Raw genomic sequence first — 12,773 nt, 5'->3', positions numbered from 1 at the left:
AAGGAAATTGACAAGGGAGATGCACTTTCAGTAAATTTGTTTCTCGTAAAAGAATTTAACACATTGACCCGAGTGCACAATTGTACAAGTTCACATTATGCCTTAAATTACCACTAAATTTCACGTTTTATTTTGAGAACATTCAAACCACATATCAAACTATACAAACTTTAAGAGCATCCCCAACGGTGGACTAGCCAACCCCCTAGCCACTGGCGAGCAGCTAGGCGTTCGCCTAGTCCACCATTGCGTGCGGCTAACAGCAAGGACGAAAAAAAATCCCTAGAGCTAGGACATGGACGACATCGGCTAACCGGTCGCTAGCCGATATAATTGTTTTTTTTTAAATTTTATTTATTATTTCAACTCTATGTATTTTTTGAATGTTTTATTTCGTATTTGTCATTTTTATATTTGCTAGGCTAGGACATTGGCTCGGCGGTTGCTAGGCTCGGGCATTAGCTAGGCTGTTGCTAGTCCATGATGATGTGGCAGAAGGAGTTTTAGACTGGGTTTAGGCTATTGCTAGTCCACATCGATGTGGATGCTCTAAGCGAAGCATATTATTAAAATTTGATCCATTCATTTTGATCAATAACAATAAAAAAAGCTTCTTACACCGGCGATGAACTATATTGGGTGGATTTGGATACCCTGCTGCTCTGTATTCAGCTATAGCAAGGATGCTATTAGCACAATATATATATATTCATAAATTATACTCCCTCTGTCCTATTAAAATTGAAACGTTTTCCTTTTTTTGTTTGTCCCATTAAAAATGAAACGTTTCCTAAAATGGAAACAACTCTATCTCTACTTTTTCATCTTTCTGACTTTACTCTCTCCTCATCAACTCACAAAACAACACTACATAAAATTTCGTGCCAATTTCCAAATGTTTCATTTTAAGTGGGACAGAGGGAGTACTCCTTTGTCCCATAAAAATATAAATAATGGATGTGACACGAGAATTAAGTTAAAAATGGTAAAGTAAGAGACAGAAGGAGATAATAGTTAAAGTGGTGTTAGTGGATAGTGGAACTATATTATTAAATTGATATAATTTTCCAAAAGTGGAATGCATATATTTTGTGGGACGGACGAAAATAAAAAATGCACATAATTTTATGAGACGGAGGGAGCAATAACTAGTAACTGAATGAACAAGCGGGGGATCCAAATCCGATTTGGGCTCAACTGAACAAGTCCACATTGAGCCTTTAAGGTTACCTAACTTCATATCCCAATCACTTCAATCCAAATTCCATCTGCCCACTTGCATTAATATCGCCTCCCTCCTTAGATTGTCAAACTCAAGATTTGATAGAGGAAAAAGCTCAACTCACACCATGGCCTTTCCAAAATCAAATCTTTTTCACACCGTAATTGTATTCTTCCTCTCAATCCAATTCAAAGTATTGTGCAGCACTTACCAAGTTGGAGGCTTAGCTGCTTGGGGCATTCCATCCTCTTCCAACCCAAAAGTCTACACAAATTGGGCCACCAAATACGATGGCCTCAACATAGGAGATTCTCTATGTAAGTACACAATCATATAACTCTCTCTCCCTCTCAGTCTCAATCCTAAATTAAATGTGAATGTGCAGTTTTCTTGTACCCTCCAAGCCAAGATTCAGTGATCCAGGTGACAAAGGAATCCTACGAGAGGTGCAACCTCAAAGATCCGATCTTGTACATGAACAATGGCAACTCCCTTTTCAACATCACAGAAGTGGGCAATTTCTACTTCACCAGCGGCCGATGTGCCAAATCTCAGAAGCTTCACATTTTCGTTTCTGGGAATGGATCCTTCGTTGAAGACGACGACCCGGCTTCTGCGCCCTCCTATCCCACGGTTTTCGGCGCCATTCCGGTCCAGGCCGCCTCTGCATCGCCGTCGCTTCAGATCCCGGCTTTCATGGCTTCAGTTTTGTTGGCTGCCCTTGCGCTTGTTATGTATTGATTCATCCATTTTGTTTGTTGATAATTCAATTTTACTCTTCGGAAAACGGACCAAATCTTTGAAAAGAGTTGAGAGATCTGTCGGCACACATTTTTGTGTAAAGAGAAATTCTTTATTGGTTAAATGTAAAGGAAGCTTATAATTCTCAATGAAAAAGATGTGTCGGTTTAATTTGTTGTGCTCTTTTTATGAAAAAAAACTTTTACCATTGGAATAGGACTAGGATTTGGAGGACCTGATATTTTAATTTTTTTTCCTCAATTTACTACTCTCTTATTACTACTCCATATGAAAATGTATGCCAATAAATTTGAATTAAGATTGTTTTCTGCCAAAATTTGTACTATCCCATCTTCAACGTTTCATTTTTGTTCCATTATGGAGTATATATCATTTCCTATCATTTTTTTCTATTAGACCATCCACAATAAGAATAGGCCAGTCATAGGTCAGCCACTCTCTCTCTGTCACGTCATCAGCAATAAAAATCCACCTGCCACATCAGCATTTTACTCAAATAGGCTAGCCTTAGGCCAGCCGCAATAAAATAATTCAAAAACAACTACATTTACGAAATTAAATTTACGATTAAATTACGGAATTAAATTTACAAGACATATACGAGAAAATTCATTCATTTCATTAAAAAAAGGGTACATAGATAAAAAAAAAATACATGATTCTTTTTAAAAAAAACGGGCTTCCACACACGAGCCCCGCCACTCTCTACTCGTCGTCCCTCGCCGCCGCCACCCGGGTTATCTCGAGCCCACGTCTGAACCCCCCACCAGTGCCCTCGTGGCATCCAAATCCACCCGCATGTTCTCGAGCATCGAGTGGAGAAACCTCTTCTCCGTTGGTCGGTTGCGGCCTTCCACTCTTGGAAGACCTTGTACATCCGTTCCTCCATTTTTGCACGCGAGAATAAGGTGTACTGCGTGTGGGGGGGTTGCCGAGATGACCTCCTGGGGCGATAGGGGGGATCCTCCCCCGCTGCCCGTTGCGCCCGCTTTTGGCCAACCGGCGAGGGCGACGAGTAAAGGATGGAGGGGACGGAAACTCCTCGCATCCGGTGCCAGTGGGATCCGCCTGCCGCCGCCGCCGAGTCGCCGGAATAATCTCCGCCTCTCGCTTCTCGGCCACCCAACGTCGCACCCCGCCCCGAACTTCTCACCAATTCTTCAAGAACACATAGTAGCATTCCTGCATAAGGTGAACTCCTTATACTTCCCTAAGAAGGGGAACCCGACTCTCCTTGGCTCTCCGTGCGTCCTCCTCATCGCCGCCCACTAGTCAACATGCCGAGGCATTGGCGTACAACCCCAAAAATCGGCCGACCGCGACCCGGATGCATTCCCACCCCTTCCGGCACCCGACTAGGTTGTTCGCAACTAGGGATCGTCGCAACTCAACCACGCTTGGCCACGGCGGGCGACTTCATCCTCCGTCCACTTCCTCCGCGTGGGGGTGTCGTGAACAATCTGCGACGACTCGCCGACCACCTTACCCTTCCCCTTGGTCTTCTTCTTCTTCTGCGCGGCATTAAGGAACGTAGTGAACCCCAAAAAATCGGCCGACCGCGGACTGATGCATTCCCACCCCTTCCGGCACCCGTAGGTTGTTCGCAACTAGCGGATCGTCGCAAACCGACAACCACGCCTTGGCCACGTCGGCGTACTCATCCTCTGTCCACTTCCTCCGCGTGGGGGTGTCGTGAACAATGGGCACGCGACGACTCGCCGACCACCTTTCCCTTCCCTTGGTCTTCTTCTTCTTCGGCGCGGCCCGACCCTAAGGAACGGGAGTGTTCGGCTCCCCGGGATCGATCCCCATCTCATGCAATGACAAAAGGTCATCGCCAGTGAACTGCGTCTCCACTTGGGTCGACGTGTGAGACGAAGCCGTCAAAAAATCAAGAGAGGGACGATAGACCGTGTCCCCCCCTCCCCCGGTGACCCCGAGCATACCGGGATGCATCCCTCCTCCTGCCATACCGGCATCATCCTCATCATCTGTTGCATCATCTGCTGCCGCATCTAGGGCATACCTCCCCCACTCCGGCGTTGCTTGCCGCGCCAGCCCGGCTTTACGCCTCGCCCGGCATCCCCCCGGTTCCCCCCTGCACCCCCATGCGCTCCCGCCATCATCCCCATCAACTGTTGCCAAGGGACGTTAAACCCCGGGCGCATCGGCCCCATCCGGATCCCACGGGTACCATGGGAGTCTGAGATCTGGCTGGTCGCCGGACCGGACTCGTTGTTGTTGTCCATTGCTCGATATTGCTCTTGTACGTAAATTTAGAGAGAGAGAAAACTCGTTAAAACAAGTGGTGCAAATGAAAATGAAACTAAAATCGCGTATATATAGGTTTTCAAAAAAAAATTTAAAAAAAAATGAAAATTGGGCGCTGGCCGATCGGCACGCCACAATGGCGGCCAGCGCCCTCAAATCGGCTAGCCCACGCCGATTTTTTCGCCGATTCACGGCTGGCCGATTCCAATAGTTCGGCTAACCGACCGGCTAGCGACGCGAATCGGCTAGCCGGTGGGCTAGCCGCTATTGTGGTTGCTATTACGATATTTTGAGATTTGGTGCATGTAATGTTACAAATCGCAAGGTTTCACTAATTTAATCAGGGTCTATTGCTCCCTAAACCATGAACTTATGGTTTATAAATTATAAAATTAATCATGAAAATAGTGAACTATAATGAATTGTGCAATTTCTAAATTCAGTGTTTTCGACCATGATTCAAACCTAGGTGATGGTATACTCATCTATTTGGAGTAGAACTTTTATGCATGGCTAGCTGCATACCTACGGTATATAAGGAATAATGGATGATTTTCTAGAGATGGAATACCTTCAACACTTGAATCGGCTTATGGAAGCTTCTTCGGATATTCCATTAATAGTTAAGTTGATAATGAAGCACAAATTAATTGGTAAAACGCTTTTCCTTCTTCAATAGCTCAAAAATTTGAGTTAAATAGCAGAATTGCAGAAGCTGAAATCAAGAACGATGAGCTGCAAAATGTGTTTACCGTAGAAAGAAGGGGCTGACCGAGTTAGAAAATTGACAAAATCTGTTAATGTTCATGATTTTAAAAACTAATTTTATTTCTAGAAAAAATAAATCTGACTTCTGTCTTAAGTTCGTGAGCAACCAATTGGCACCTACAGTATAATCGGTTCATTAGAGCATCTCCAATCATTCCACTAAACTCAAACTCAGTTTAGTGTAAATCTCACACTAAATATTGATTTTATTCCAACCATTTACACTAAACTCAAACCCAAAAGAATATTCTTCGCCCACTAACTTTTTATACTTTTCAATCATACCTATATATTTTATCTAAATTACACACTAACCCCATCACACTTCGTAAAGATCTTAAATAAAATAAAATAATATAATATAAGATTTATTAATTAATATAACTAAATATGAAATCTATTATTCATTGAATAATAAATTATAAAATTTAGAAAATTTAAATATAATAAAAATACTATTTTGTTTATGATAGCATATTTGATTGAAAATATTAATGTACGGTATAGTGTTTAATTACTAACTAATAAAATAATTGTTTCTATAGATTTTATTTGTACCGTTATTGATCTATATAATAAAATTGGGTTTGTGGTGGAATAAATTAACGGCTCATTCTTAGTAAATAATAGATTCAATTATATTGAATAATGGAGTATAATATTAATATGGGCCAGCCCATTATTTAATAGCTAAATTAAATATAAAAAAATTAGATTAGGTTAATTCGGGACGTAATCAATTGCTAACTAATTACCAATCCCAAATTGAGACCGATTTTCAACTATTAGATTAGAAGATCTTGTGGTTAATATAATGTCAAGTGTAATATATTTTAAATTTAAATAATTATTAATTAAATTAAAAGGGTATTAATGTTAAATGTAGTAATTATAACTAACTATTTTCTCTCTCCTCAAAATCATCTCAAATCTTTAAATTTACGTAACTCTCTCAATTTAAATTATTTTTTCGCAAAAAATATATCAAATTAAAGATAATTTAATAAGGATTCCAACGAGATCTCAATTGCATATGTTCCGACGATGTTCGGGTGATGAAATTTGATAAATTATATTTCAATTTTCGTACATGTTGATAAGCAGCTTTTTTCAACAAATGCAACAAAAAATCTCAATATATTGTAGGCAAAATCTCAATATTATGCATGTCCAATCTCAATAAAAATGTGTTGATATTTTCTTGTCCTTGTATTGATATTCTAATGTCATATTGTTGATATTTGTAATACACAATGTTGATATAAAAAAACACCCACGAAAATTATCATATGATAACATAATGACGATATTACCCTTTTGTCGATATTTTGTCTACTATTTATTGAGATTTGTGAGCTTTAATCTCATCCACTCATTTTAAAATCCAAGGGTGGAGATTTAGTCTTGATTTTGGATTAGGGTGCTATAAGCATTAGAATAGGACCCAGGTTAATTCATATCTTCTTCTCCGCCGTTTCCTTCTTCCCCTGTAAGTCGTTTCCTTCTTCTCCCGTAAGTTTTTTATTTCACTGTATTTTAATCTCTCTTCATTCTCTTTTTCTATTTTAATAAATATGAAATATTTAGACTTGAATGCAATAACTCAAACTATGAAAAATGTTTTTGGTATACTTTTAGTGTAAACCTAAAGATAGGTATTTTTTCTTTAAAAATCTATAATAGGATTGGTTTTGCAATACTATTGGAGATATTATTCTACTGCATTTTAGGTTTTGCAGTACAGTTTGAGATGGTCTTAATGAAAAAAATAGGATATAAGGGGTAATAGTACTACCATAATTGACCTTGGAAGTAGTAATAATATAGCTGAACGAATCAAGCAATATGAGCAACCACAACCAAATCTACAAATTGAAAAGAACATAGACAACCGAGCAAGGCTATAGAGAGCTAGGACACAACCGGACAACCTTGCACCACAACACCGGAAGCCGAAGGGCAGGAGGCATAGGGGCAGCCGTCGAGATTATTCCCCCACCAATCTATCCCAATATCCTCCAACCCCAAACACATGTAGAGCAACACCCCCATGAACGCCAGCCCCGCATCCAGCGCCCCCGACAGCACGTAGTTGTACCTCTGCCACAACACCGGCCTGTACCTGAACACCACGAAACCCGACAGAAATCCTAGTATGATCCACGACGTGTAGTTCACGGCCGTCGCTGGCGGCATCTGCCCGCACGCCCCGATCAATATCGGCATGTTCACCAGCCTAATCCACTCCTGCTCCGGAAATGCCTTGGCCGCCGCCCACACCAGCACCGGCGCTATGGCCCCGCCCAGGAAGAACCAGTTCACCGCCCCGTACAGCCCTTGATCCCCGAACATCTTCCTCGGCCCGATCAAGCCCCACACGACTGATGCGTCGTAGAAGACGTGGTCGCCCGGGCACGTCCACAGGCTGTCCGAGGATTGGTCGCAGATGTCTGGGATGGTCTCCATTAACCACCAGGCGGTTGAGAGGTAGACGACGGCGGCGATGAGCGTCCCCACCACCTGCGCCATGAACATTGTTCTTGGTGGGATCTTCATGTAGTGTCCGAGCTTGAAGTCTTGGAGGAAAGTGATGGCCTGCGTCATGCTGATGTAGCCGTACACCTTGAAGCACATGTTCGCCACCGGATACCCCGGGTAGATGTACCCGATTATGTACTCCGTGATGATGTTCAACCCCGGCGTCTGTAATTATTCATATTTATATGAATGAGACAAAATCATAAACAAGACAATGTAGGATAAGATTTAAGACATTTTTAACAGAACCTGTTAGAGTGACAAAATCACTAACAGGTCAAAGGCCTTATAAAGGAGGGTTATTCATATTTATATAGATGAGACAAAATCATTAACGAAACGATGTGAGACCAGATTTAAGAGATTTTTAACAGAACCTGGTTAGTGATGGCGGTGATGATGCCGATGGGGAGAGTGAAGAAGATGGCGATGACACAAGCGAGTACAACGCCCCACCACGGGAGCTGAAGCTGCTCGTTGTAGTACTCGCAGGCGAAGATAGTAAGCGTGACATTTCCGACGAGAATGCACCAAAACCACCACTCCGGAACCTGCCTGTATTTGCTCATGAGCTTGGTGTGGATGTCCTTTTCCTTCTCGTTGAAGCTCGATTTGCTCTGCTCCCAAATTTCCCTTCCGTGGAAGAGGACGACGTGGACGACGGTGGCAGTGAGGGCGGCGAAGCCAACGCCGTAAGTCATGACGAAGAAGGTGCTGAGGTGGAGGTGGCCTTGCTGCTGGTAGGCGGCGTCGTCGAAGTGGAAGGAGTCGTCGATGATGGAGGAGATGTTGTAGATCTGGCCGGAGGAGGTGAAGAGGTCTTCGGAGAAGATGGGGAAGACCTTTGCGTCGTAGATGTTGAACCAGTAGCTGATGGGGGTGACGACGTACATGACGATGAAGAAGCCGACGGCAACGTTGGCGGTGGCGAACCAGGGGCTGGCGAGGGGGCTGCCGAGGTAGGAGGAGATGCTGGACCAGTCGAGGCCGACGGCGGCAATGCCGAGGCCGTGGAGGCCGGAGCCAAGCTGCTGGACGAGGACATTTTGAGGGAAGAGCCAGCAGATCCAGGAGATGGAGGTGAGCATTTGGAAGAGGTAGCCTGGGAATATGTAGTAAGCGAAGCTGCAGATGAAGGCGATCACGAAGAACTGGGTGCGGCTCACGCCGCCTTTTTCACGTTCGTCTTTCTCATGCAGTGCCCTGTTGTACATTCATGATACATTAATGAAATGCTATGGTAGTTAAATTAGTTGTAGTTAGCAATTAATCACAATATACATATACATGTATATGAGAACGTAACTAATTCTTACACTACGAATGTATAAAGTTTATATATGACTTCATTCTTGATAGTACTACCAAAATCATATCAGTGCATGACAATTTTATTATAGTGTAATTTTTACCATAGAATAAGGGATATTGGTTGTTTCCCATAAAATAGTGCACGTAATGGTGTGGCATAGTTTTCAAACAAGTTAGGTACTGTGCTTTGTGTTACTGAAAAATGATCTCACTTTGTTATTTCTCTATGTTAGTTAAGGTAGGTATTGGTGAGATCATAACGAGTCATGTTTTATTCTTTTTGTAAATAGGTATGCAGAATGAGGTTAAAATATATAAAAAAAGAACTACTCCATTTAAAAGAGAAAGATAGAGGTGCATACTATTTTATGAAATATTCCAAAATAGCAATGTACACTATTTTGAGCCAGCGCCTACGACTATTTTGGGATTGGTCTAATTGGAATCGTTTAATTTGCAACATTTTCTCCCTAAACTTCAGTTTTTTCCTGGGCTATACAGACCGGCATATATATTTGTTTTAAACTAAATTGTACTAGTAAACAAAAATTTAACTGATTTAAAATTATTTTGGGCTAACTATTCTAGAATGCTTATTGTTATATTTAGGGTTTTTGGCTTTTTAAACTAAAACCTTTCCTCGAATTTCGGTTTTTCCCATGAACTATGAGATTTGTTTCTAAAACCACGAACTTTCATTTGGTTAGGATTTTCCCCTGGCGGGTCAACGACGTAACCCGGGTTGTCTACATGTCAATTTTAATCATATTTGTCACTAAATTGATTACTTGGATACTATTTGGCACAATAATACATACAGTCACAATTATTACATAACAAATGACAACTTTTGAATAAACAAAACACAACTTTAACATTTTGAATTATGCTATTTGGGTCGGAAATGTGCTATTTGGGTTGGGTTGGAAAAATCCTAACGAAATGAAAGTTCATGGTTTTAAAAACAAATCTCATAGTTTATGGGAAAAACCGGAATTCGGGAAAAGGTTTTGGTTTAAAAAGCCAAAAACCCTTATATTTATTGGAAAAAAAACACTCAAAAACAAAAAGTAAGGTCTTTATAGCTTGGCAACAAAAGCTAATCTGGGGATATTTGATATTTCTATATGTATGTGTGGAAGAGGACATGTCACGTACTGCTAGATAAGAATCCCTGCCCAACTATCCGCATTTATATTTATGTGGTCTAAATATGAGCATTCAATAATTTGAACGCAACTTGCGTCTAGTAGCTATCTATCTATTCCGTCACACTTAAAATGACGATAAATAAAAACCATCAAAATATCCAAACAAGACGTTTTGGCAATGAACGAAAAGAATTGGTTATGCAAATGGATGTTGCTTCTAAAAATTAGCAACCCCCAAAAATTGACTAAATTATCTATAATTTTCCTCTAAATCCAAAACATAATACCACTAGAAGTAAAAATTCAGTTGTATACACATATTGTCACGTTGTATGTCCGACCTAAAATTAGAAAAAAGAAAAAAAAAAAAAAAACAGAATTGGAAAGAGAAAAACTTGCCTGAACAATGAGACTTGCACCAAGTTAGCGGGCCACCACATAGCCGCTGGCTCCACCAGATACCTTCTGTATATTCCAGCCCATCCAAACCCCAACACCTACCATTCAAACCACAGTCAAATTCACGTTAGTATGATACTGTCCGCTTTAGGGTAAAATCATATATTGCTTGCAACTTTACTTATACGTACCTGAGTGGTGATGACGACGATGAGGGAGACGGAGAAACTGATGTGTTTCTGGTAAAAGACCTTAACAGCGGTGACGATGTGGATGGCGTAAACGGTGCCGGCGCCGGAGTTGGCGAAGATGGTGATGAGGACATGCTCCTTGACGTTGAAGGGGCCCGGGTTGAGAGTGAACTCCCAGCGGGTCCCTGTGAAGAAGACGCGGTCGGTGATCTTGGCGGCCATGAGCTGGCCGAGCGGCACCACCGCGATCTGGGCGGAGATGGCGGTGATGGAGAGGGGCTCCGTCCTGTACCAGAAGAACTGGTTCAGGAAGGAGAGGAGGACGCACGAGAGAGTCCCCAGGAACCACATTCTGAAGGTGAGGACGGGTAGGGTCGGGTCGTCGGAGGTGGACACCGTGAGGGCCACCTGCTTGATCGGAGAGTTCTCCACCTCGACCTCGTTGCTACTACTGCTTGATTCATCACTCTGTGTCGATGGCGGCACTGATAACACATAGTAGCAATTACACAATGACAAGATTATGCAGATTCAGATTGAGTTTGGTGGGGAGGTGGACTTACAGAGAGGGGATGTGATTTCCGCTTCCATGGTTGTTGCCTAGAATAGTGAAAAAAAGTGTAGGAAGAATCTTGGAGAATATGGAAGGAATCAATGAGCAGCTGGCTGTTGTCCTATCTTACTTACTCTCCATTAAAAATTGATGTTGAAGGTTTGGTTTGAGTTGATTTGGTTTGGTGTGGGGGTAGATATTAGAATGAGAAATTTGTACTATTGACTTATTGTACGTGGTTGTTTATTGTATAAATAAATGTTCATGTGCTACATGCCTTAATAATTACTCCTTGTTTTTACTAACTTCGATGTATGAGTTGTCAATTTGTGACACTGTTCTTTTTTTTCCTTCGCACAAACAAGTGTTCCATAGTAGAAATTCATTGTAGGTTTCACAGTATTTTAGTCATTTTTTTTAGTTCATCACATTTCCACTAGTTTATTTTACTCCTTTTATTTTATTCTTACTTTATTCTTTCTTCTTTTGTCAATCTTTTTCATTTATTATTTTATTCTTCTTTTACTTAATATAATTATTTTTAAATTGTATGCCAAAAAAAAATATCTCCACTGTCGCCAAATGCCAAACGGAGGGAGTATAACTTTGGTATAGGTACGAATGTGATGATAACATATAGGAGTACTACCATTGCTAGTAATCCTCCTATGCACTTTTGGTTGGAAATAAATTTTAATAAAGTAAAATAGAAATAGAAAGAAAAAATAATCAAAGTATTATTAGTGGAAAATGGATTACATCTCATTATAGAAAAAAAAATTTAATTTAGAAAGTGCATAATCCTGTAGAACGGACTAAGGAAAAAGAGCACATGCTCTTATGGAACTGAGGAAGTAATATCTTGTTTCATGTCCATTTGGTAGCTATGTTTCACTATGATAACAATATTTATTTTAGCTTTATTTAATTAGTACTATCCTTCCACTATTACATGTTTCATTTTTTCATTTTCGTCGTCCTTCAGTAAATATCTTATTTCATTTAGATTATATTTAATAAATGAATCTTACATTTCACTTATATTTTATTATAAAATTAATATATAAAAATAAAATCCTAACATATACTAGCTTTATGTACTCACTTTTCTTTATAACCATCATATATTAATTAGACGTTTAATCATCGACGGAGGTAGTGTGTAAATTTAATTAGTTTTCCGCCCGCCTCATATTTTTATGTTTTAATGTGTTAAATTAACCCAATAAGTCGGTGCGTTAATTAATGTACAAGAAAAAACAATCATGTGGGTTAATTAATCTACATTAAAATTCAACGATGATAATTAACTTAAATTTTTCTTTTTACCCTTAAATTTTTCACCTATCTTTTTTTATTGAAATATTAAAAAGTATTTTTTTACGATTATACTTCGGGGTGCGTTATATTGCTAACTAATCACTAAATTGCTAACTATAACTAAATGATATGCATCGGATTAAAAAATCAAGGTACAAGACCATTAAGCCACGAATATCAATACCGTGTACAAAAAATGTCAATTAATGGTATTAATATTAATTGACAAAAAGTTAGTTACAACTAACTTTTTTAAAATATCTCAAAATTTCAAATGATTATAACTA

At 40.2% G+C, this 12,773-nt stretch overlaps 2 protein-coding genes across 2 annotated transcripts; one reads left to right on the top strand and one right to left on the bottom strand.

Moving 5' to 3' along the window:
* Positions 1-1,256: 1,256 nt before the first annotated feature.
* LOC125224514 (early nodulin-like protein 3) lies at positions 1,257-2,134 on the top strand. The gene is made up of 2 exons (XM_048127923.1): positions 1,257-1,539; positions 1,608-2,134. The coding sequence occupies exons 1-2, from the start codon at positions 1,350-1,352 to the stop codon at positions 1,961-1,963; spliced, it is 546 nt and encodes a 181-aa protein (XP_047983880.1). The 5' UTR covers positions 1,257-1,349; the 3' UTR covers positions 1,964-2,134.
* A 4,645-nt stretch (positions 2,135-6,779) lies between these two features.
* Positions 6,780-11,370, bottom strand: LOC125223821 (oligopeptide transporter 7-like). Its single transcript, XM_048127116.1, has 5 exons — positions 11,177-11,370; positions 10,614-11,098; positions 10,423-10,520; positions 7,939-8,764; positions 6,780-7,726 (listed from the first exon to the last, which is right to left on the bottom strand). Exons 1-5 carry the CDS (start codon positions 11,202-11,204, stop codon positions 6,935-6,937), a joined length of 2,229 nt encoding a protein of 742 aa, XP_047983073.1. The 5' UTR covers positions 11,205-11,370; the 3' UTR covers positions 6,780-6,934.
* Positions 11,371-12,773: the final 1,403 nt, after the last annotated feature.

Source organism: Salvia hispanica, chromosome 4 (genome assembly GCF_023119035.1).
Source record: "Salvia hispanica cultivar TCC Black 2014 chromosome 4, UniMelb_Shisp_WGS_1.0, whole genome shotgun sequence".
NCBI classification, from domain to species: Eukaryota; Viridiplantae; Streptophyta; class Magnoliopsida; order Lamiales; family Lamiaceae; genus Salvia; species Salvia hispanica.
This window is presented reverse-complemented; position numbering and strand designations above follow the sequence as displayed.

Bases quoted from the DNA above. Each gene is read 5' to 3' on its own strand.
- LOC125224514 (XM_048127923.1), top strand. From the start codon at position 1,350: ATGGCCTTTCCAAAATCAAATCTTTTTCACACCGTAATTGTATTCTTC. The intron at 1,540-1,607 runs GTAAGTACACAA...GTGAATGTGCAG, and splicing joins CAACATAGGAGATTCTCTAT to TTTTCTTGTACCCTCCAAGC.
- LOC125223821 (XM_048127116.1), bottom strand. From the start codon at position 11,204: ATGGAAGCGGAAATCACATCCCCTCTCT. The intron at 11,099-11,176 runs GTAAGTCCACCT...ATGTGTTATCAG, and splicing joins GGAAATCACATCCCCTCTCT to TGCCGCCATCGACACAGAGT. The intron at 7,727-7,938 runs GTTCTGTTAAAA...GAATAATTACAG, and splicing joins TCACCGCCATCACTAACCAG to ACGCCGGGGTTGAACATCAT.